Genomic DNA, 24863 nt, shown 5'->3' with positions numbered 1-24863 from the left:
AATAATTCATCATTTAGTTTGGAAAACATCAGAAAATAGTGGACCCATCACAATTTCCAGAGCCTCAAGCTGACATCTTTAAATTGTTTGTCTAACAGTCCAAAACTCTAAGATAATCAGTTTACAATCATTTGAAACAGAGAGAAGCAACATATCATTACATTTGAGAAGCTGGAACCAGATGATGTTTGAGCATTTTGAAAAAATTGTGGGGAAAAAAAATCATTGCTGATTCATTTTTTGATCAACTCCTCTATTTATTGCCTAATTGTTGCAGCTCTAGGAACAAGAAACTCCCAAAACAATCCCCAAGTAATAGAAAACTAACATTTTTTATTATTTAGCTAAAAAAAAACAACAACCACATAATCAACAAGTTTTTTTCACATTTGTGTAGCATTCTTACAGTACTAGCTGGTGCTACAGTTTTTGATGAGTCAGGAAAAAAAACAACATGTGGTCTTTACAGTAAACGTGTCATTTCCCCTTTTCAACCCACGCAAAGAAATTACACCGAGCCTCAGGGTTGGAAGCATGTCCCTGAGGACGGGCACACACAAAGAACTGCTTGCCCATGTTTGGCCCCTCCTTTTTTACAGTACGGAGCACACAGGGTTCCCCGTGCACTTTACAGGAAGGTGGTGGGGGCGGTCCATGAAGCACTGACTTCCAAAACACTGATGATGCCCCTTTTTTTGCAGCCAAGTGTCCCACAGTGGTCTGAGAGGTTAAAGGTTCAGATTTAGTCTTCATCTGTTTGTCATTGTCCTCTGTGGTACTGCTGGTGCACAGCTGTGGTGAACTATCACAAACAAGCTCAGTATCCTCAGTTATCCTTCCTGTGACTGACAACACATCTTCTTTAGTTGTGGACCCTTTGTGGGAATTGTTTGATGAGGTTACTTCATCCAGGTCGAGTGTTTTTTCACACTGCCTGACAGATGTTTCAGTGGGGGGAACCACATTTGTGAGCTTTGGTTTGAAAAAGGAAAGGAGGCTGCCCTGTGGCTTTGAAGAAGTCTTTACTGTCTTGACCTTTTTCCCCTTTGGAACAACAGAGTCTGCTGTCAATATTCGCTTTTTACCAGAGATGTTTCCAGCTCCAGAGGGGTTTATATTCTCCCTTTTTTCCCCCTCTTCTTGAGATCCAGGTAATGCATCCTTTGGCTCCGATTGAATTGATTTCTGGTCCACCTTAACAAGGAAGCGGGAGAGTTTCTGCTGCTTGCCTGCAAACTCTGGCAGGTAGCGTGTGCAGAGGGGAGGAGGCTTGGAGCTGGGCAAGAGAGAGCAGCTCAGTTGCCCCCACACAGGGCAGTGGTCTGACCCTTCCACCTCTGGCATGATGTCCGTTGCCAAAAACTGCTCCTTGGCTAGCTGACAGTCAGCAAATATGTAGTCAATGCGTGTGCCATAGTTGGTCTGCCGAGCTCCAGTGAGAGTGGACCAGCACGTGAAGGCGTTGGTGCGAGTTGGGTGGAAATAGCGAAAGGTATCCATAAATTTTCCACTGTGGGTAGTATCAGTTACCTCAGATGCTTCATCAGGTTCCTCCTCATTACTTTCCTCGTGTGCGCAACCATGCAAAAAGCCATTCAGCCATTTCCTGCCAGGATTTTCCTCAAAACCATCCTGAGTAATGAGAAACAAAAAAAGAAGTTATTCAAGATGTGTATGCTGATACACTGTGCACATCTGGCAACCTATCACTGTACATTTAATGTAATATTAAACATGAAGTGTGTGTGACAGTGTGACAGTGTTCCAACCTTTTACTTACAATGTCACTGGGGTCACAGTGGTCTATTGGTCGGTGAGATGTATTTACATCTCCTAAAACAATCACATGGCTGAAAAATAGAAAAGAAAATACAGTTAAGAAGGAATAACAGAGTAAAAGCTGCAATATAACAATCTGATGACACATTGTCTAGTTAAATTTTCTTTCTAAATACAGAATTTCTTTATATACCATTACTCTTACCAAATTGTGAACTGCTTTAAGTTTCACTGAATTTTACTAACTTCTGACATGAATCATGCATAAAAGTTCACATACAGTAGTTTTGCTTTAAAAAAAAAAAATGCAGCCATGAACTGGTTTGTTTAGAAATTAGAACAGTTCCATAGCATCTGTGGTAAAAGCAGCAGGATACACCTGTGCCCTACTGTAACTACTATCTTTTTTTCAGTTTGTGGAAACCGCCTCAACTCTCACCTCCCATCTTTCAGTATTGTTTCAGCCCGACACTGAAGCAGCTTGTAGAACTGCAGTTTGAACTGCTTTCGCTCCGGCTTTTCAGGGTCAGCTCGTGGACAGTATACATTAATTACAGTAACGGTTTGCATTTTGTCCTGACACCTGTAGGGGTATAAGAAAATCAATAAGAGATACGGACATCTACAGTTTATATCTTATTTACAAAATGCACAAACACATTGGTAATGGCATCTACAGTTTACAACTTGAAGTACAAAATGAAGTACACACACATACTGGAATTCCTCTTCTAGCCTTTGTGAACAATGACGTTTTGATCAAAGACTTACATGACTCTTGTCAGATGAAGATCTAAATCTAGCTGCTAGAAAAGGCTGCAAGGGATATTCCAGTGCGTAGATGGTTGCTCAATTCTTTTCTAAGACATCCATACATGAACACAGATAAATACTCATTACAGACACAGTAAAACATGCTTCCTTCAAGGACACCTCAAAGTAGATTATTTTTTCTTACATGACTCTGTGCTGTGTGACAACAGCTCGTCCTTCATTGTCTAAAAGCTGCAGCTCCTCGCTAGAAAACTCAGTGTGGTCACCGTAGCATCCAACTGCCCCCTCATGGTTGGTCAGCAGACCTGTGAGACCCTCCTCGGCAGCAAATGGAGTGGCACTGTCCTTACAGTAAGTGGCAACCCCTGTGCACATCAGGAATGGGAGGTGAATTAGTTTGCATGGTGCAGCTTGTGTGTCAGCAGCAATCAGAGCAGGTGTAACAAGGGGCAGTGACATTAACAGGGATCTTCTATTAGACTTAAAAATCACTGCTCATTCAGTGAAGTTTATTTTAGGTGTCTTCTTGTCTGGGGTCCCTGACTTTACGTGGGGAGGGATATTTCAAAAACAAAAACAATTCTGTCGTGATTGAAAGACACGAGATCAACTGTTATGATAGTGTAATGAACCTGAGTAGCCGCTGCGTCCTCGACTGAAGCTGAAATAGGAGTTGTAGCCGTCAACAATTGCAGTTCTTTCATCAAGCAAGTCTCCTGTTAGGGGGATAAAGTTGGGCTTTAAATGTTATTTCTTTCATAACAGTGGCACGTTGTATATCATCCCGCGTTTTGCAAACTCCTAAGCTAACCAACTTACTTGTCACTTTTGTCTCCTGAACACATATAACATCTGCGTCCAGTGAATCAAGAGCCTTTTTGATTCCGCCTCTGAACGTCCTGATGCCATTTATATTCCAAGTGACGACCTTCATTCTACAAAACTATATGTTGTAGCAATTGATTGAGCAATTGTTAAACTAGCCAGCCCGGAAGTAAAAAGGAAGTCAAGAAAGGCATGAGCGGAAGTGTATTTGTCGACTTATATTTCGTCATTTTTCTGCCATTTCATGTTTGTTGATAAAGTACAATTAGTGTGTTAATTACATCAAGGTTCAATTTTTATACGTAGACAGACAACATAGGTCGTGTCCGGCTAAATAAAGAAAATAAAGACAGTTTCTTCGTGAGGTTGCATTGCGCCGTTGCTAAGCTAGAGGGGGTACTCGTGCTTTCACATTTTCGGCGCGCTTTTGACACTCGACCTCGCTGGGAAACGAGAGAACCGGGTGGGAGGAAGGGAAGCGGCAGGCGGCTCAGTCACCCTGTCCTCCCGGCTGCGGACGTGATTAGCAACCGTTGCTACTGACAGCACCCGAAGCGTAGAGTTAACCTAACGTTTGCTGGCGACCGGCGAGCCCCATCTTTGAAATAAAACCGAGAGGGTAAGTAGCTAACGTTAGTTTGGCTGATGGTGTAGCTTTATAAGTTAGCTAATTAGCCTGACTGGGATCCGAGTGACGTTACGACAAGAGAACAACCCTGTGAGCCGGGTAATAGATCTCGTGTATGCCGCTAAGCCTATGTAAATTTAGATAATTACACAGCTACGAAGCTAGCGAGCTAAATTCTTCTACTACTACTGTGGTGTCATTTGCTGCGTCTGCGGCTAAAGCTACTCTTGCTAACCCTCCGGCCGTGTCATGTTTGCAGCCTGGTGACGTCTCGTATCTTGTATCCCTGTCAGAATACGTTTCAATCCTTATTTAAGATACCTTACTTTGCAAACTAGGGGACTTGTAGGCTGCCAAATATTTAGTAGCCCCTCTTAATTCGCTCACAGTTGAAGCTGCGATGAACAGGTTTGTGGGCTGGGGGATAGCAGATGCTTACGGGATACATCATTTGGAACCGGACAACTGGCAGCTGGTGTGTCCATCTTCGGTCAAAGAAGAGGATGTGAGGAAATAGGGGGGGAGTCTGCCCCACCCATGCAACACGGATGCATTTACAGTCACTTTGTGGTGGACACTTGGGGGGCAACGAGACTCACACCAGCTGTCATAACCGTGTAGCTAACATTAATAACTCTGCTTATTCTGAAAGATAAAATGGTGCTGATGCGACTCTGTTGATAATAACGTTGGTCAGTGATGTGTACAGGCTAGACTTGCATCCCAGTTTAATAGTGACAGTCTATTAAAGGATTGGTTCACAATTTTTCTGTCTTAAAACAACGGTCATTTACGCATATAAACAGTGAAAGAGGTTTTCCTCGCTGTAATCGTTCCTTCTGTTCTTACTGACTTTAAAAGATCCCCTTCAAATTCAATGTAAGTGACGAGGGGGCAAAATACACACAGTCATTTTGTGCAAAAATGTATTTAAAAGTTTATCTGAAGCTTATATGTGGCTAAAATTCCATCTTTGTGTTTCCTTGGACAGTGTTTCCCTGTTGAGCTTCTGTGGAAGCACAGTAACATAAAGGGGGACTTTGGCACTAAAAAGACTGTAACATTGAAAGATATCTACATGATTTGACTAATTTGGACAGCTGAAGCTTCATATTAATTATGAACAGGAGGAATGATTATGGCAAGAAAAAAACTATTTCAATATTCATTTGGGCACCTGACTATTGTTAAAATTAAAATACTTGTTAAAATTGTGAACCTGTCCTTTAACTGTGGGGAGCTGAGGAATCATCAGTAACAATCTTTAAATACAACAAGCTACTAACTGCCTACCTAACAAGATGAATACCAGTCACATTTTTGATGTTGACTCAGATTGTATGTAATAACTGGCTGGTATTCACCCGTAATCAATATTTACAAACTGCAGCAGTCAAGTAATTTATGGCTTTAGTGGCCATTTGGCCTTTTGAGCTGAAATACAAGTGTTTTCCCACTCAACCAACCTCAAAAGTTAATCTTGCCCTATGCATTTTGTTCAATTGGTGTCACATGATTTATACAAAATCTCTGCCACCCTAGCTGTTGTTCTAAGTAGTTTACATAACCACCATCTTTGTGTTGTGTGCTTTGTAGTGTGGAGTAATGAGAGTGGAGGAGTGAAGGACGTAGGTGTCCCGGGAGAACATTGGCAGACAAGCAGGAGGTCAGGCAAGGATGCTGGAGGCAGATGCAGACCCAGCAGGTGCAGCACTAGTGGGAGAAGGGGAGGCAGAGATGGGGAGCGTAGACATGAAGGCTGAGGTGCTCCGGCTGACTCTCGAGCTCCAGGAGGCCACAGAGGAGAAGCTACAGGCGGCCCGCTATGGCCTGGTGGTGCTGGAGGAAAGCTCTGCTCTCAAGGTGAAACACAGGCAGCTGGAAGAGGAGCATGAAGCCCTCAAAGTGGAGCTACAGCAACTGAAAGAGGTAGGAACACCCAAGGCTTTCTAGTTATATTTAAGCAACATATTGTATAGATTTTTCATCTACGCTTGTGAAGTTATCTCCACCCGCATTTCAAGTGTTATTTTCTGATAACACACTACTGCTTTCTGAGCTTTGTTTTTCCCGACACATTTGTTTTGCACATTCCTTATTTTATTTGTTTGCCTTAATAAATAAGATTTAATCTTTACTTCAAACAGGTTTTGGTTTTATGATGTGCTGTTACTAATCGAAACAAGCATTTCCCGAATTCATATTTCACAATGACTTTGTCAGAGGACTTCATGAAGACTAGATTAGATTTAAGATTTTTCAGTTAGGTGAATTTCTCATGTTGACAGCTTATTCCAGTGTAATCTGGGTCAAGCATGTTCACAGGAATTTCACAGAATGTTCGAGGATGTTATTTGGAACAGGAGGAATGAACACAACAATGGTTACTATCTTTTATATTTGTGAAATATACCATTGCAGGATGCAATCAACAAGACAGAGTAGAGCAGTAATAGCATGGCTTTCTATTGTTCACCTGCTTCACCATTGTACAAAAATGATAAAATAGAATTACCTGGTTTCAGATGACAATGTTAGCAAAATGTAAATACAGTGAAAGTGTCAATGGCTGATATTTTATGAGGACACAAACCCTCTGCTGGTGCTGCTCATTTTAATTTAACACCTGGGGAGCTGCCTTGCGGTGTGCTATTTCTATAAAGATACCATTGTCCCTTAATCTGTGCAAGTGACCTATGACGCAAATTCGATTGCTCATCCCTTACGTGTTTTTTGATAAGTCTGTCTTTCAGTGTTCACAATAACCATTCTGTTACAGATGTGAACCCATATTTTACTTCCAATGAAGAGACTTGTGATCGCATGCTGAGTCAGTTTTGCTCTCATAATGTCATCTGATGCTGATGGCATCGGAGAGAGAGAGGGGGGGGGGGCTGTTTAGTGACTAGGACAGCCTCCTTAACCAGTTAGTCAGCATATCCGGTGCTGCAATTTCTCTGTCCATCTTAAACTGATTTTGATACGTTTTGACGGCATTATAGGATTGAATTAGAGCCGGATAGTCAAAATAAAAAGATTAGACCGATGTGTCAAAGCTCAGATTATAATGTATCATAATGCTTTTCACAGATGTATTAAAATTGGGACATACAGTATGCTTCTCATTGCCTTAATAACAAACTGTAACTCCCAGTATTTTTTATTTTCATGTATTTTTTTAAATGCTCACCCTCTCTCTTATTAATAAGTGACCATTCTGTAGTAAAACTGACAACCACCACATCAGCTGTGTTTACACAAGTGGGGAGTATAGGTTGCACAGTTAGGCTGCAGCTAAAGGTGCATTTTGTAAAAATATTTATGACATCTTTATGTTCGTGCATACGTTGACATAGTACTGAAATGACTGATCTGTGAAGGGTTTCCTGAAGTAAATGTTGTCATAAATGCACTATATGGGCCTTAAAGGTATTTAGTATCAGCGGAACAGGCTTTATAAAACTGGTTTATGTAAGAAGCTAATCCCATAAAATTCAATCTCATCATGTGGGCAGATTTTTGGTTTTGCAATAGTTCTCTCCACCTGGTTAAATTGAGAGAAATAAATGTTTAAGACCCTGCTTACAAACTGCAGGACATTTAGCAATACATTAGTGCCAGAGAAACAGTAAAATTGGTCCATACGGATGTTTTATAACCGCATGTCAAGCAAAGCTCTTTATGTCTTAATGGACCTAGTGGTACAGAATTTCAGCTATTTTTTATAATCTGCATAAACCTCATTTCTTGGCTTTTTACCTACCTAGGCTTTGGCAGGGTTTTAACAAAGCAGAGCGGACTCATGTGTTGTAAATTAGAATCATTATATAACCACAACATGATGTTCAGTTGAGCATGTTTAGTAGCATGTTCATTTCATTTAACACCTTATTTGATAGTTCTGACATCCACAGTCATTGATGCATAATGTGTCAAGGTTACTAATTATGGCAAGCTGTGAAGAAAAACCTGGTACTACAGTGTTAAGTGTAATGTATTAGGCTCATATCATCACATTGGCTACATAAAAATATATTGTGGAGCTGCTGTTGGCGTGTAAGGTTACTGAACCATAACAGCTATTTCCTCTGTGTGATCAGGTTTCAGATGATGGTTGTTGGGGAAGTGGTATTTCCTTTCCTTTGTCTAAAATGTCTTCTTTGCTTGCCTTGATATGAGTAACACAGCTACTGTTGTTCCAATGTGTAATATACTGTAGCCCACAAGATACCGCAAGTTTTGCCCTTTCCTGAACCCTTTTTTGTTTCTGTAAAGGCATTTGCAGATTCTGTGAGTAGCCAGAAGCGTGCAGCTGCTGATGGAGAGTGCCGGGAGGAGAGCTTGCTGCAGGAGACTGCCACTAAGGAGGCTGCCATGGCAACCCGCATGGATGAAGTCCAGGCAGAGCTAAAGCAAGCACGCCTTGCTCTGAGCAATGCCCACGCAGATATCGATAGACTCGGGGTGGTCTCCACCCAGCTAAAGAAGGTACAGTGTGCTCAAAGTGTACACCTGTACACTGGTGGTGTACTGCATACTATCAGGCCCCATCTCCTCGTCACCAGAATCGCTGGTGGATATATTAATTGTGTAAACTTACTTCCAGAATAAAATAAATCTAGCTTGACATGGCATTGGCAAGTGTGCAGTTTGGATTTTGTACTTTGCACTGATTTCACACTGGAGTTTTGTTCTGCAGGAGTGTGAGTGTCTGGAGGCAGAGAAAGGCCATCTGAGGGATGAGATGAAGGAATATAAAGTACGTGAGCTGCGCCAGTTGCAGGATAATGGCGAGCTAGAAGAAGAGAACATATCACTGCAAAAACAAGTCTCTGTGCTCAAGGAAAACCAGGTCAGTTATCACTCAAGCTACAACTTTTCCAAATACATTTAAGTTGAACCTACATGCTATAATTGGAAGTGGATATCCACAATGAATAACACTAAGCATACAAAATAATGTGGAAAAAGGCATTTATATCAACATTGTCCTATATTGTTGTGTTTTCCTGTTTATTGCCTGACATTTGTTCCTGGATTTATATACTATTTGTGTTAGTCAAGGACCATACCATCACGCACTTACCTTTCCTGCCTGACAGCAAAATTGCTTTGTATGCAACAAACTTCTAATCTCTCTCACGTGTTTGTTGACATAACGTCACAGCCGGGTTACAAATTGCCCTCTGTTGAAGATAATGGACCAGTCTGTTCCTGGGTGATTAATGTAGTTATTTCCAGAAAAAGAAGTAGCCCTCACAGAAGAGGAGAATAATTCATCTCCTGATTACCATCTTTTTCCATTTGTCAGTGAATTCCCTGAGAGCCAGACACCATGTCCAATGAAACATCTCACTGGCAAAATGCAGTAAGAAGTAAAGACATAATTCTAGCTACAAGTAGCACTATGCCAACAAGGGTCCAGTCTAGCAATTTTACAAATGATTGTGGGACACTACATTTCACAGTATATATATTGACTTTTGAGTGTTAAGAGAAATAATGTCTTGGAAATGTATTATTACATTGTTTTACTTAACTTTAGCCTCGAACAGTTGGCAGCAACTGACAAGGCTATGTTCAAGACCAGATAAGCTTCAAATGCTTCTTAATGGATGAGATTATTTTGAAGCCGGCAGTATTTAGTTATGCTGGAAAATGCTCTGAACGCATCACGATATTGTGAACGAAGCTGAATGCAGAGCAGCATTTAATAACTTATCAAGAATGCCTCACAATCTAGAGTAAATGTTTTTCTTTTCAATTGATATAATTCAAATGGTGATAGTGTTATCTCAGAATAATAGGAGATTACATTATTAAAAGGATTAAACTAATTCTAATGTGTCCCTGAAATTCTAGTTGGCTGATTGGTTAAAAAAAACCTAAATAATAACATTAATAACAAAAAGTGTTACTTTTTGCACTTAAATCTTTGTTGGTAAGAAAATGAAAATATGCACATTTTTGAATTTAAATTATAGTTGTGTATCATTCAATGGACTTATCTTTTTGAAGGATGTTTATAGGATTTACCATAATTTTGCAGAATTGCAGCATTAGAAACATTAAAAATGTAGGTCAAGAACATTCTTTCAGAGATAAGCATACCTCTCAAATACTTCACACATAGATTCTTGGACATAAGTCTCATTTTATGTTCTGCATCATGCTCCACAATGTTTTTACTGTTTCCACACTTTGATCACTGTTAACAACTGGATATTACTGGTGAATATGGTATGCCAGTGATGTTGGGTGCATATATTGGTACGGTTCTGCTCATTGAACATAAAAAGGACTTTTAGGTGATAATCGTCAAATGTCTGTTATGAAAATGAAACCTTATTAAAACATCCCAAAGAGCAGCTGTAATTGCTTTGACAGGTGTCTGCAAGCGAGTTCTGCAGTTAATCACTTAATAGGTTTTAGTGTTTCAAATGTCAGATTAAATGTCATATGTTCTGGCTCCGCTGATCTCCGTCCATGACCACTTCTAAGTGTAGCGCAGGCTTGTTAGAGTGTGAATGATCTGTTAGTTGATTTTAAGGTATAACCTAATCTAACCTCTACTTGTTTTTAATGTTTACCCACAAATGATCAGGCATACACCATCAGTTCTAAGATACATGTTTTAATTTAGTATATATAGTATTAGTATAGATCAGAGAGGGGGACAGAGGACATGCCATATGGGTCTCTAGCCAGGAGACCATCTAGGTGTGACTGTAACACTAGTATACTGAATGCACTGATAGGTATATTTGCATGTTGGGGCTATAATGTGCACACATATTAAATAATACTACATTAAATGTCTTGTGGTTGTGCCTCTGGACACATTTCAGGTTGAGTTTGAATCGATAAAGCTGGAGCTGACCCAGAAGAACGAGGAGCAGGAGGAGCTGCGAGCTCAGATGGATGAGGCAGCGAGGCTGAGGGAGATTGCGGAGAAGCAGCTGGATGAGGCCCTGGAAGCCCTGAAGGAGGAGAGGGAGCAGAAGAACACACTACGGCGAGAGCTCTCTGCCCTGACCCTTAACCCCTTTGATTCTGTGGGGAACCTGGAGCTCCACTTGGAGCAGCTAGATGATAGCCAGGAGGAGGGCCAGGGGGGAGGGGGAGAAGGTGAAGCTGAGGGAGAGGACCAGGACAGCGGCTTTAATAATGGTCCTGGGTCTGCTCCCGGTTTTGCTCACCCTCCTCACTTGACGGGCTCCAAAAGTAATGGCCTCATCCATCGCTACTCCACTCCACGCAACAGTGACGTGTTCCTGCGTGCGCCAGCCTCTGGGCTGGTGTCGGACCTGCTGAGTGAGCTACACTTTTCAGACAGTCAGAAACTTAAGCAGCAACTCCTACAGGTAGGCAACAAGACAACATGCAGCACTCTTTTAGATAGTAGCCATGGTATAGTACCAAAGAAAAATACTAGGAATCTTTCATTCTGTTGTAAATTGTACAGCCTATCTTGAGGATTTCTGGCTGTTGGTCAAACTAAACAATTTTAGGACCACATTTGGGCTCCTCATGCTTTACGCTTCAGATAGTTAGTTGCCATTTTTACAATCTATACAGTAGAACAGTTGATAATGAAAATAATCATTTGTTACAATCTTACTATTATGTCAAAAGGAGGGAGAGTTTCCTCATCACCTGCACAAGAACATTCTCTGAAAATAGTTCAGTAGTTATTGTGTTATTGAAGGTAGAATCAGTGATTGTAATCTAATACAGTAGCTGTCTGTGTGAGGACATGAAAGTCTCCCGTCTCCAGCAGCCGTTGATTGGTGGGGAAGAGAGCGTTTTTTCACGGAACAGATGCGCTTACTTTTTATTAAACGTGTCAAACCACATTGAATCTGAGACAGTCTCACGTTTAGTGAAGCATAATCTGAGCAAGCAGCTGTTTAAATCACACAAATATCCCACTGTTTATGTGTTTTGAAGTTATTAACCGTATCAATTAATCAATAACTACAAACACTATCAATTTCTTCCCGTGGAGCTGACATGCAAACTATTTTGGTTCAGTAAATTTCTGCTGCCTGTCTGTCAGCCTGGGGAAGGTCCTCTCAGCTCCCCAGGGGCTGCAGCTGACAGACGGCTGCATCTGTGGACAGACGCTGAACGCAGGTCGAGTGAGAAGTGGGGAGGCCGCGGAGAGTGTAGACAGGCTGTTGTGCTCACATGAGTTTCGGAAGGAGCATGAAGGGAGGGCTGTATTTGTGTGGGTGTTTAGTTCAAATATCAAAGATCTTTCTCCAGAGTGACTGATTCTACCTTTAACCTTATGGTGACGTCTTTGGGGTTTTAAATGTGAGCTTTTGAAAGCATAGAGAGTCGTTGGCAAGGAGCACCAAATGGCTCCTTCACAATACTTATACTAATACTATACTGCTTGTACTAATACTTAACGCTCATTTATATAGAATCTATATTGAAATCATTTTCATGGTTTACAGAAATACATTTATATCAAGATGAAAGCATCTGTTCTTATCAGGCTAATTCAAAAGGCTGCCACCTTTTTGCTCTGCTGAGTAGTGAGTTGTCAGGCAGGTTAGTTTGTTTGACTTTGTTGTCAGGGCTGTCTGCTTCCTGCTTTAGACCACATCCGCTGCTGAAGGAGTGAACCTTTCTACATTGAGAAAAATCACCACCAATGGAACCAGATTTTGTAAACTCCTCATATAGTTATACTATATTTGACATACTGTAAATATATATATATATATATGTATATATATACATATATATATACTTGACAAATAAAGGGCACTAAAGAAAATTCAGAATGTCTTGAACTGTCATCCATCTCAGCCTGAAGGAAATATATTATTGATGATGCACTTAAATTGGGGGTTGGGTTAGCAAGCTTCTACCCAACAGATGTTGGGAGTGAGGAGCTGAATGGGGTCAGCCACTGTTTTACATGAAAAATGCATTAAGAGCAAAGGTAGTTGGGTGAGAAATTCGTGTCACGGAACTGTCCTTTTGTTCTGTGGAAAATAATTGGCAATCAGTATTGGTTTATATTTAAACCTTAGTGGCTGAAATGGATGATTACTTAAATTTATGTTCAGATTAAAGTAAGTTTGTCTTCAGACAATATTTACATTAAATATGTTTTTGCTTTCTGTAATCATTCCTCCTGTTTATAATGGTCATTAAAAGATCTCTTCCTAATGTGCTTTCAGTGTAAGTGATGAGGGACAACATCCACTCCTTTCATCCAAAAATATTTTCAAAAGTTTATCTGAAGCTAATATGAGGCTTTAGTTGTCCAAATTGATCAAATGAAGTGGATATCTTCCAAAATTACAGCCTTCTTTGGACAAATTTGCCTCTTTCTGTTACTATCCTTCCACTACATCTCAATAAGGACATATGCTATCCACAGAAGAAACAAACAGACAATTTTGCCTCAGATTAACTTCTGAATATATTTTTGCACAAAAGGCGGAATTTGTCCCCCATCACTTGCACTGAAAGTGCATTAGGAATCTTGAAATGGTCAGTATGAACAGCAGGAAGGATTACAGCAAGCAAAAGCTGTTTCAGTGTTCATTTTGGCACCTGACTATTGTTTTAAGACAGCTTGAAAAATTGTGAACCTACCCTTTTAAGTAATTTTAGCAAATTTAAGACATTTATGTGCATATTGTTTTCTGAGAAGTTTTTTTTGTTTGTGTACTCAGGCAGAACGAGAGAAGTCATGTCTGACTGACAAGGTGGAGGAATTGCAGATGCAGCTGGTAATGTCCAAGCAAGCCCTCAGTCAACAAGAGGACAAGGTTGGATCTCTCACGCAACAGCTAGAGGCTGTGCAGAACCGCCAGCAGCACAACCAGGAAGCAGACGACCGGGGTGAGGATGAGACAGAGAATGGGGATGGTGGCGATGCCGTATTTGACTACGAGGTAGACACCAAGGGCAAGGAGGTGCTGGAGGCACGCATGCGTTCGGCCAGCGAAGAGCTCCTGAAGCTGCGAGATGAACTGTCTCAGGCAGGTTCTCGTTATAACACCCTGGAGCAACGATACAAGCATGAGAAGGATCGGTGGAGGACAGAGGCCCAGGAGCTGGCTGACAAGATCCGTCAATGCATCAAGTCCAGCAAGCAGGACCAGGAGCGCATCGGTGAGCTGGAAAAGGAGATCGGAGCCACACGGAAAGTGGCAATTGATTCCGAAGGGCACTTGAGCGTGGCCCAGGAAGAGCTGCTGGCCTTCTCCGAGGAGCTGTCCAACCTCTATCACCACATCTGCGTGTGCAACAACCTGACACCCAAACGGGTCACCCTGGACTATTACCGTGATAGTGCCAGGGCAAGTGGTGGAGGAGGAAGCGTGCGAAGGTTACATCACGTCTACCCCCAGCAAAACTCCCAGAAGAAGCCACGAGCCAATGACATGTTCGTCTCCAAAGCTGCAGCATTGCAGTTTATGGGAGAGATGGACAGCGCAGGACCCAGTGGAGACTCTCCTAGTTGCCCTGGATCCCCCACCTTGGATTTCAGGGACCCTTCCAACGTTCGCAATTTGGTAGCAGTCATCCGTTGCCAGATCAAACACCTCCGGGTAAGATAACATTGCTTATTACATACAATATGTCAGACATTCATTAGAGCGCTGCTTTACTGCTACCCGACTGTTTGTGGACTGAAAGTGGAAACTCTCTAACTCCCTCATTATGCCTAAATCCCTTAAAGCCAGGCTCTTGCTCTGGGCAAAGGCCATTCCTCCTGAACATATTTCTTGCTGGACCTAATGCTCAGCTCAGACTGTTAAATGTAGCTGAGTAGCTCCCGTGTCTACAAATCCAGTGCCTGGTGTGGACCTTGTTGACACGTGTGTTTGGGTTTGAATGGATTGGATTATCAGAGTTCAAAGTTGAGTTGCGGCTTCCACTACAGACAATCCTCTCAAAAACCAGCAGTGTCTGGAACATTGGTAATTTGTCTTTTTAGATAGTGAAACACATTTTTAAAAATGCATATAGTTGCTATTTTACACGTCTTAAGATTAATTTCACAAGTGTATAATATTGTTAAGAAGTCTGATATTTATTTTGAACATTGTAGACAGGTTATTTTGTTTTGGGCAATTGTTGGTAATGTGATATTTTGACATATTGTATATGAAAAATACACACACCAATTAGGGCTGTCGTGGTGAAGGAATCCCCCCTGCGGTGATTCAGGGTGGCTCACAGCAGTATGTGGTCTATGCGGTATTACAACTTTTTGTGTGTGTGAAAATCAAGGTATGTTGGTCTGATTATGTGTCAGGCGAATGGAGCAGCAGTACCTGACAAACACAGAAAACACTTTAAATTGTGTTGTGGCAGGAAACAACGTTGGCCTACAGAGTTCCCTTAAACCGGTTGCTTGCCATCCACCATAGTTGGCTTGTCTATAGTGCAATATTGCGGTTATTGCGACAGCCCTCACTCCAGTTCTGTTGGACAAAAAGTTTCCCCATGCTGAACTTGAGACCAAATTTGACCTTGTCAGTGAAGCATGAAGACATTTAACTCACTTTAATGAATAACTTCCTTTATATTCCCTCAGGTGGCAGTGGACCTCTGTCGTCAGAGGGGTGCGATGCCATACTCAGGACTGAGCAGCAGCGGAGAGTCAGAGCGTGATGCTGAAAGCCTGTTGGATGAAGTATTAAAACTCAAGTCCCTTCTCAGCACCAAGAGAGAGCAGATTGCTACCCTCAGGACTGTCCTCAAGGCTAATAAACAGGTAGGTCTCAGCAAGCACTGGCTACGCTGTAATGTTTTTTTTCCCCACCAAAGGTTATTGCTCTCAGTCAACCTGACTCATCAAGGACTTTCCATAAAACGTAATCCTGTAATGTCAAAGGTCAGTGTGCAGCTTTTTGTAGCTTGCCCTTAAAAACAAGCTTTCCCTAACTCTCTGATATGAGAGGCCTCATCTATTTCTTTGTGTATGTACAAGAAATTCTGAAAAACAGCTGCCTTGATACAGAGAGATTGTTGCAGAATTTTGTTTTCCTTCTGTCGCCAATATTTGTTATTCATTCTTTTTAAAACTGACCAAATTCAGTATTTTTAAAATTTAATTGATTGTGCTGATAAGGTAAGAGAGCAAGTCTTTTTTCCTTCAGCATTATGCATGTGTAATATTAATATAAACGATACAGTTGACCTGGATCATCAGTGTCTAGACAGTCCCTGTGGCTCACATGGGTCTGCACCTTGACTAGTGTGATGTTTCTCTCCTCAGAGATTGAGCTCCTTCCCCCTTCCCTTTCCTGTGCTTCAAGCAGTGCGTGACCTGCTTCTGTCATTCTCTGAGCTGTCACTCTCTCTTTTATACACACACACATGAGCACTCAAGGTAATCTGTTTAGCTGGGCAGTGCTCGTACACAGTAGTTTACCTTCTCTCTGATTTCTAGGACTTTGTTGGCTCCAGTTTGTGCCTCTCATGTGATCATGGTATTTACTTTAAAGACTTGATGATAGCACTCAATTCATAGACATGTAAAAGGTGTTCACAAAAGATGGGAAAAGTAGGGCATGTTGTAGTCACATGAAATAGGAATAAAGGGATGTAGTATTAATACATTCATAGCATTGTAACGGTAATGACAGTTATGGCTTGTTTGATCATATCAATGTATTGGGTAATCAAATCTAGAACACACAGAACAAAATGTATTTTATAACACTTGCACCCTGCATCAGGCATCTCCCTAGATTTAGTGGGTATGATGATGCTATCAGTTTGAAATAAGTGTATTATTAACATACTTTGCCTATTCTATAACTGTAATTATGCACGAGAATATACAATTTAACACCCTACTTTGAAAGGGGTATGATGATGCTATTGTATTTTTGTCAACGCAGACCGCAGAGTTGGCCTTGTCCAATTTGAAAACCAAGTATGAGACTGAGAAGAGCATGGTGTCAGAAACTATGATGAAACTGCGGAATGAGCTCAAAGCCCTGAAGGAAGACGCTGCCACCTTCTCTTCACTCCGAGTCATGTTTGCCAGCCGGTAAGATGTCCTTTTTATTTAATTTGCGACCAGACAACTGAGAGAAAAGCATTACATTCAACAAGGTTATAAAAGAAAAAAAGGAGATGAAGAAAGGATGAAGCGGATGTTTGCTTTTAAAATGTATTTGAAGTGAAAAATGGGAATTAGTTCTGAATGTCTGGTCTGTTCTTCTTTGCCAGTATCCTTCATGCATAGTAATGGTGCTCTTGTTGTGGTACAGCTTTTGCTACCACTCATGTAATAAGCTTACCATGCTTATTACGCCTGTGGACAATCCACTGGTTCATGTGAAGATTACAAACCACATGCTCTGCCCTGTGCTGTCGGGGGAGGAGGCAAGGACAGATTTTTCCCATCAAGCCAGGTCACCTTAGAGAAGGAGAAGCCTAATGTCTGTGGGAGAGGGATGGGGTGTTGGATTTGTGGGAAGACTCTGTCAAGGGTTAAACTTACAAACCACAACACTTTACTCACTAATCAATAACCTCTTCCGAGCATCAGTTTGCATGAGTCATGTGGGAAGAGTGTTTTTGTACTGGGTGGAGTGCATTAACTAATGTTTTTTTTCTTGGCTTTTGCACTTTTTTTGTAATGGGCAGCAAAGGTGTGTGCATTATTAGTTATTTAATGCCTGAGACACTTCTTGGAAACTTGTTGCATCAGACTGTCTAGCCCCTCTTCAGACAGTTATGAGCTGGTATTTGATTATCCTTAAGAGGGATTGGAGCACAGACAGTGGTCAAGGACTACTGCTGTCTGTTGCAATAGGCTAAAGATTACAGCTTAAAAAGATCCGCTTTCTTATAGTTATGTTTCGTAGTGCCATCATGTGGATGGCTGAAGTTACTGCATGATTTGTAGAGAATATGGTGCCTGGGGATCGCTCATGTTATTCAACAAGTAAGAATATAAAACTTTTTGGTACCAGTTTCTCAAGCATTAAAGATTTGCATATTTTCTGTTTCATATCAAGGTAAATTCAGTTTTTGCAAACAAACAAACATAACCAGTGTGAAGACGTCACTTTTTGCTTTCATAACTTGTGATGGTATTTATAATTATGTAATTATTTGGGTTTTTTTTTTAATCTAACAAGTAATTCATTAATCAAAAAACAGCTAGATTAATCAATAATGAAAATAATCTTTAGTTGTGTTTGGTCACAGTTGGTTTGTGTCATGTTTAACATGTTTGCTGTGTGTCTCTGGCTTTGTGCTCTTAATTTATTTGTGCCTGCTTGTGCATGTTGCATCTTTTTATTTTGTGTGCGTCTCTCAGGTGTGACCAGTATGTCACCCAGCTGGATGAGATGCAGAGGCAGCTGGCAGCAGCCGAGGATGAGAAGAAGACACTGAATTCTCTGCTGCGTATGGCCATCCAGCAGAAATTAGCTCTTACTCAGCGTTTGGAGGACCTGGAGGCCCCTCTGTCTCCCCACAGCTTGAGCAGCAGCCCCCGTCGCTCCAGAGCCAAGGAGTTGGCCACCAAGTCAGGCCGAGGTCCACGTAGCCCCAGAAGCAGTCCTGCGCGCCCCCCAGTGAGGAGCAGTCCACGAGCTAGCCCGGTTCTCGGCAGTAGCGTTCCTGCCATGGCCACGCACCACCTGCGAGCTCTAACCCGAAGCCTCCACACAAGCCCTGTAAGAACCCCTCTCTCTCTTTGTCCTGACAAGCCCATCCAGACAAGCAGCAGGTCTCGCCGAGGCAAAGGTCTGCCACGAGATGCCACGTTCATTAGAAGCCATAGTGTCAGTGATATTTTTAATACAGAGTTGAGTCCTGGCTATTCCCCGACACGTAAGAGCTCCACCAGTTCTGTAAACAGCGAGTTTTTGGTGAAAACACAAACACAAGTCAGTGATTCAAGAAAGGGTGCGTCAGGCCGGAGAGCTTCAGTCCCTACACGTCAGGACACCTTCATCACAACTCGTGTTGTACCGGCCTCTTCCACCAAACTAAAGGCCTCTTTGTTTTCATCCATAGATAATCTAACCTGTTCTAATGCTTTGTGTGTGTATCCTAACACGTCTAAAGCATGGGTTGAAAGTAAACAAATGCCTGATGTAAAGCCAAACTTAGATGTTTCTGTGAGAAGAAAACAACAGTCAGCTCACAGGTCTAAATCTGTGCAGGCAGCAGCTGCATGCTGTAACACCTTTCAGTCAGGCACAGTCTCTTCTCAGGTGAATGCAAAATCTCCAGAGGCCCTGACAACCACATCTCTCCCTGGTCACAATCCACGTAGTAAGACCAGGATGACTGGGATCTGTAGAGAGTCCAGGGGTATATCATCCACCTCTGTTAGTAGAACCGTGGAGGAATCACACACTAGTGTCAATAAGAGTTCTGCTAACAAAGCTCAGGCCCCATCTGCCAGAGCCAGAAACTCACACTCTAAATCATCTCGCAGGCGATGAGATAAAGCACCCAGCAGATTTATTCCCAGCACTAAACTTCTTATCTATATCAATACATTATGTCATACTGTAAATATTAAATAAGCTTTACTTCATGCTGTAAGATATTAAATAAGTTACTACTTGGAACAATCACATGTTTTTGCAGATTTTGGTTAGATTATAATTTATTGAGGTTACAAATTATTTGTTTTTAATACATGTGTTACATTTAAACTGATAGAGCCCCTAAATTGCCTGATCCTTTAATAAGTCAGTGTGTTGTACTAATCTGTTTATCCTTATTAATTATCCTCATTTTTCTGTTCATTATTTTTGTTGTTGAACTAAATATGTTTTCTTTCTTGTCTCTGTTTCACCCTTGTCTCTGTAGCGCTGAAACACTCCTTCCATTACTCCAAACCCCCTCTTCTTCATAAGGACCTGTCTTCATGTTGACTCCCCGGCTCCCTCCTCCTTTCGTGACTCAAGACATCCTGTCCATCCCAGATGTGATGCTACATTCCCCACTCTACCCACCAGAACCATGGATTAAAAAAGTAAAAAAAAAAAAAAAAAAATGTAAAAAATAATCAAAAGAAAAAATTTTAAATCTCTCATCCCACCCTCTTGGTCTTCTCTGCTTAAAAGCGGAGAAGCCTGCATGCAGCCTGGAGAAAGATGTTATTGACTGTGTCTTGTCCCAAGTGGTTTCAACTTCCATCTGGTCTTGTTCAAGGCTGTGTGTTGTGGCGAACCATTGACAGTATTTATTCCAGAACACCAGACTTTCATGTACAGTATTTTCTGTCCTCCGACTATGATTCAAGGCTATAATCTGTTCCAAGGCTGTATGTCTTTACTCTCTTGCCTTTAGTCTGGCATCCTGGTCAGGCCTGTCTGGCGTCTTTTAGTGTCAGTAAACCATTAGCTCATCTGTAGTAACTTCCCCCCGGTAGTGTTTTTATAGAACAATGCAGCCTTACTAACAGGACTGCCACCCCAACAGTAGAGAGCTTGCTATCGTCTTGAAGTTCCTCCCTTTTACTCGTGGTGCAGTTACATGCCCCTTTTTTTTTTATCCCCGTGATGTGTCTGACCCTTTGGCTTTGGCCTATTAGCCACACCCTTTAACAAGAGGTCAGTAAACATGCCATTTCATTGATGGAAATAAATCAGCCATAAGTTCACCACCTCAGGTCAAACACCAAGTAATTAGATACATGATTTGGGAGATATTTAATGTGCATCTTATTTTGCAAACTATGCAGACCAATTCAGGACAGTGCCTGTATACTTCCTGTTGTTCAATAGGATTAAGGTGGGTTTTGAAACTTGCCTTCACTTTCAGTCAATAACAGTGGCTGGCTGCAGCTAATTTACAACAGCCATTTAGCATCTCTCACAATAACCAGCTTTTGGAAGTCATCTATGGGTGCAAGCATCCCCATTGGCTGATAATGTACTCTCCTGCTTCTTGGACGTTGGGTTTTAAATGATATCATTTCATATCACTCAAGAATTTCAGTGGCTCAGTTTACCTGAAACTAATATTAACACGTTGGACCATGCTCGTTTCTCTTGATGACATAGTTACGAGAACAATTCTCATTCCACTTCTGCTTATTCCTCACTCCTTTTAACAGCTAAGCAACAATGTTAAAGTGTTGTGTTTCATAATTTAATATCACCATGCTTTTGTGTGCTACCAAAGTAAGCATGTTGTAATGAACTAGTATTACCCACAGAAAGCTACTCTCTTCTGCTGTGGCAACAGCATCCTTTGTTTTCAGTTAGGAATACTAATCGCGCTTGCAGGTTGCCGTTAGGGTTGCTGCTTGTAGAAAAATGAAATAATAATAATGATACTAATAACAATGTCCCGTGATTTCTAAAAGCATTACACAGTGCTTTACATCCAGGAACACACAGTTCAAATACTCACAATTCAAATAAAGAATAAATAAATTCATGAAAATAAAATATTTCAAAGTGAGAAGTAACTCAAACATGACATTGCTTTGCTAGTTGGAGCTCCATGAACATGGGCCCTGGATTGCCAAGAAAAGACACAGAAAAAAAATACATTAGTCACCATTTAGATATATATATATATCTGTCAATTGGCCCGACATGGGTTGCTTATAAGTAGTTTGATGCTGGGGCTGTGATTTGAGAACAGTACCACATATATAAACATTGTCACTGTAACGCATTAAGTCTCATTAAGTGCAGTTTAAATTCAAATTGAATTTACCTGATGAGACCAATTATCATTTAAGACCACATTTGGAAATGGCTGTTTAAAAAAAAAAAAGAAAAAAAGAGAGAACTGAATACAAGGCAAGGAAATGTTGAAATGTCCATTTTTAAATCTCAACTGTCCTGTGGTTTACACATCCTGCTGATTGATCCCTGCCGCTCCCCAACCTTTTTTTTTTTTTTTTTTTTTTAATTTTTAGTGCCTTGGTTTTGATCTTGTCTGTTTTTAGACTACATCACATTTTCTAATTAGATGCAACTATTCAACACTGTAGTTGTGATTTTTTTGAAGGTATTTGCTTTTGAGGAAACTCATTGAGCAATGTCAGCACTGAATAAAGTGATATCTCATTTTGGTAGAATATTTTCACTTTTTAGCTCACATTCTTCGTATGAACTCAGTATTAACTAATGAATTAACAGATAACATTTGACATTAGCATCTCGAAAAAGTGGTTAAAAGACAAAGTGACTGAAAAGATCATGAATACAGAATTGTAAGTATAGTGTGTTAAAACATAGGTACAATGTTATGATAATGTTTGGAAAAGTGACAGTTTTTGAACTGGTCTGCATAGCTGACTGTTCATGAACGTCTGCTAACAAGTGAAAATGTTTTAACATGATGTCATATTGCTCTGAAGGTTGTAAATGGATTTCTTAATCTATTTAATTCACTCTGTTCAGATGTGTGTGTATAATTTAATTACCATGGTTGTATAATATTTTAACTGTATGTATTTATGTGGTCTGCATTCTGTATAAATTGTTCTAGAAGATGTCATGCAAACACTCCGCATAACTTTTTAAGTGTATGCAAATTCCTTTCATTGACCTGTGAACCACTTTTTTCTTGAAGAATAAAACAAGCCAACACTGTATATCGATGATTGTTTTTGTTCAGTTTAATATATGGGATATAAAACAGGCAACTATTATTTGTGGGAAAGTGTAAAATGATAAATAAGGTGGCCTTTCTGTGAACAGAACACAATCTTATGCAAAGGTTTCTTTGTGATTTTGAACTTTAATGTCCTTTAGTGGATAAAACCAATAACAAAAAACATTTACAACTAACATTAATATCTTATATGAGTATTAAGCTTCTGAATCTGTAGTAGACTATTCCCTTGAGCATGGAGTAACACATTTTACAGCAGACTATACAGGCTAGTTACTGGTGGATCCTGTGACTGAAGCCAGCCAGAAAAACAAGTTTGATAAGCTCCAGATCCACTTGTGAGAAGTTAAGATAAATAAAACAGTAGTCTGTTTAGAGAACCCTTTATAAGCAAACAAGAGGCACTGACGCAGTCTAATACAGAGAGGCCAGGCCACATTTCATAAAGATTTAAGAGGTGTCTATCATACAATTTTCAGGTTATGAAGCTAATAACAGAGTGATAAACAGGACCGAGAGGTTTTAGGCAGCTGTGGCAGTTCATGCATACAGTCAGATGATACCACCATGATGTAGGACTGAGAGAAAGATTGCTTACACAGATCTGTGCAGAATCTGGAGAAACAGGTTATAAATGAAACTCAGCATCACCTGTAACTTGTCAAACAGTGTTAAATTGCAGTTCCCAGTTTGTCATTGATCCAGATTGACCAGGTATTTATAGTCACAGACTCATTTAATGCTGGTTCAATCGAAAGTTTGACTTTTCAAAGTCAGATGCTTAGTCGCTCTTGTTTTAGAAATAATTAGTTGTCTGCTTTTACAGCATGTTTTAGTGTTAAATGTGCTTTTGGGAAATTGCTATTTCATTGTGTTTTTGAGAGTCTTAGAAGGGGATAGATCAGGAATGTGATACAGATCAGTTGTAAATGATGATCCTAAGATTTGTCTTGCTGAAAAAAATGGCTTTCACCTTTCTTCTGCCCTCTAAAAAGTAATTCAGGGGATCTATTACCACTACTTAATTAAATGCATGGTTGCAAGATAAAAAATTCTAATTTACTGATTTAGATAAACCTTTTAATTTGCAAACATTATTTTGATGAGTTGCGTTGACATAATAATGTTGGTAGTTACATCAACTTATTGTTTTTCACAATATAAACTATTATGTGTAATTCAAACCCAAATTTATGTATTAACAAAATTCAAGTTTTAGTAACTTAATTTTTCTCCATCTTGAGATTTTGAGTCCCCTCACCCACTTAACATGCCTGGACAAGCTCAGACAGTTAAGACTGTGTGTTAGAGGACCTCTTTTGAATTTCTAACACAGGCTATCAGACAGTGGTCACTTTGTTTCCATCACAAAATCTGCCCTGATGATGATGGCCTCCACCCGTCCCTGGAAGGCTCTCACCTGTTATCAACCAACATTGAACTGACTTTGCTATCTTGTAAGGCTTCTGCTGCCTGACTGACAGTCAATCCATCTGTTAGGATCACAACTAGATCAAATACCCACCATCTTAAACATCCTTTGTTGTCAACTGCTAGGCTTGATAATTTAATTACAGTTTGCCACATTAACTCCAATTCAGTTAAGCCACTCAATTCTGTTGTCTTTGCTCTTTTAAACACCCCGTCAATGTCTAACAAATCTTTCATTCTCAATGACCTAATCACAGCCCATAATCTTGATTTCCTGTTCCTCACTGAGACCCTGCTTAAACCTTGGGGAATGCACACCCTTAGTAGAGCTCTGCCCACCCAGCTACAGTACTCCGAATGCTGCTAGACTAACAGGCCATGGCGGCGGCATTGCAACTGTTTTTAATAATAACTTTACTTGTACTCCATTCAGTTTTGGCTTCTTTAACAGTTTCGACATTCTTTCATTTAAAATGGTGTGTGACAACCTGGTTTGCTGTGTAACAATTTATCGACCACCTAATTCAGTTGTTGGTTTTCTAGATGAATTCTCAGCACATCCATATTGACAACCCATCTAACTCATTTGCCCTAGATTTATTAAACGTCTGCAATTCTTTTAACCTTGTGCAGCACGTCTCTGGACCTACTCATAATCGTGGACACACTCTTGATTTAGTTTTGACTGTGGACATGCCTCTTAACTCCTTGAATATGATTGAGTTTGCCTCTGATCATAAATGTATTATCTTTGATGTACACCTGTTACCTCTTCCAATAATCCAGATATGTAAAATCTGCTCCTGCATCTTTAATGAACAAACAG

The 24863-nt window shown here is 40.6% G+C and overlaps 2 protein-coding genes across 2 annotated transcripts; one reads left to right on the top strand and one right to left on the bottom strand.

Annotated features, from left to right (window-relative positions):
- Window positions 1–220: 220 nt before the first annotated feature.
- Window positions 221–3577, bottom strand: apex2 (APEX nuclease (apurinic/apyrimidinic endonuclease) 2). The gene is made up of 6 exons (XM_042408570.1): window positions 3373–3577; window positions 3186–3269; window positions 2738–2918; window positions 2219–2362; window positions 1781–1850; window positions 221–1632 (listed from the first exon to the last, which is right to left on the bottom strand). The coding sequence occupies exons 1-6, from the start codon at window positions 3485–3487 to the stop codon at window positions 478–480; spliced, it is 1749 nt and encodes a 582-aa protein (XP_042264504.1). The 5' UTR covers window positions 3488–3577; the 3' UTR covers window positions 221–477.
- A 6-nt stretch (window positions 3578–3583) lies between these two features.
- Window positions 3584–22586, top strand: zgc:162200 (uncharacterized protein LOC558638 homolog). Its single transcript, XM_042408569.1, has 10 exons — window positions 3584–3997; window positions 5603–5935; window positions 8282–8494; window positions 8706–8858; window positions 10855–11370; window positions 13708–14589; window positions 15582–15761; window positions 16894–17045; window positions 18327–18687; window positions 19838–22586. The coding sequence occupies exons 2-10, from the start codon at window positions 5684–5686 to the stop codon at window positions 19841–19843; spliced, it is 2715 nt and encodes a 904-aa protein (XP_042264503.1). The 5' UTR covers window positions 3584–3997; window positions 5603–5683; the 3' UTR covers window positions 19844–22586.
- Window positions 22587–24863: the final 2277 nt, after the last annotated feature.

Source organism: Thunnus maccoyii, chromosome 4 (assembly GCF_910596095.1).
Source record: "Thunnus maccoyii chromosome 4, fThuMac1.1, whole genome shotgun sequence".
Classification (NCBI taxonomy): Eukaryota; Metazoa; Chordata; class Actinopteri; order Scombriformes; family Scombridae; genus Thunnus; species Thunnus maccoyii.
This window is presented reverse-complemented; position numbering and strand designations above follow the sequence as displayed.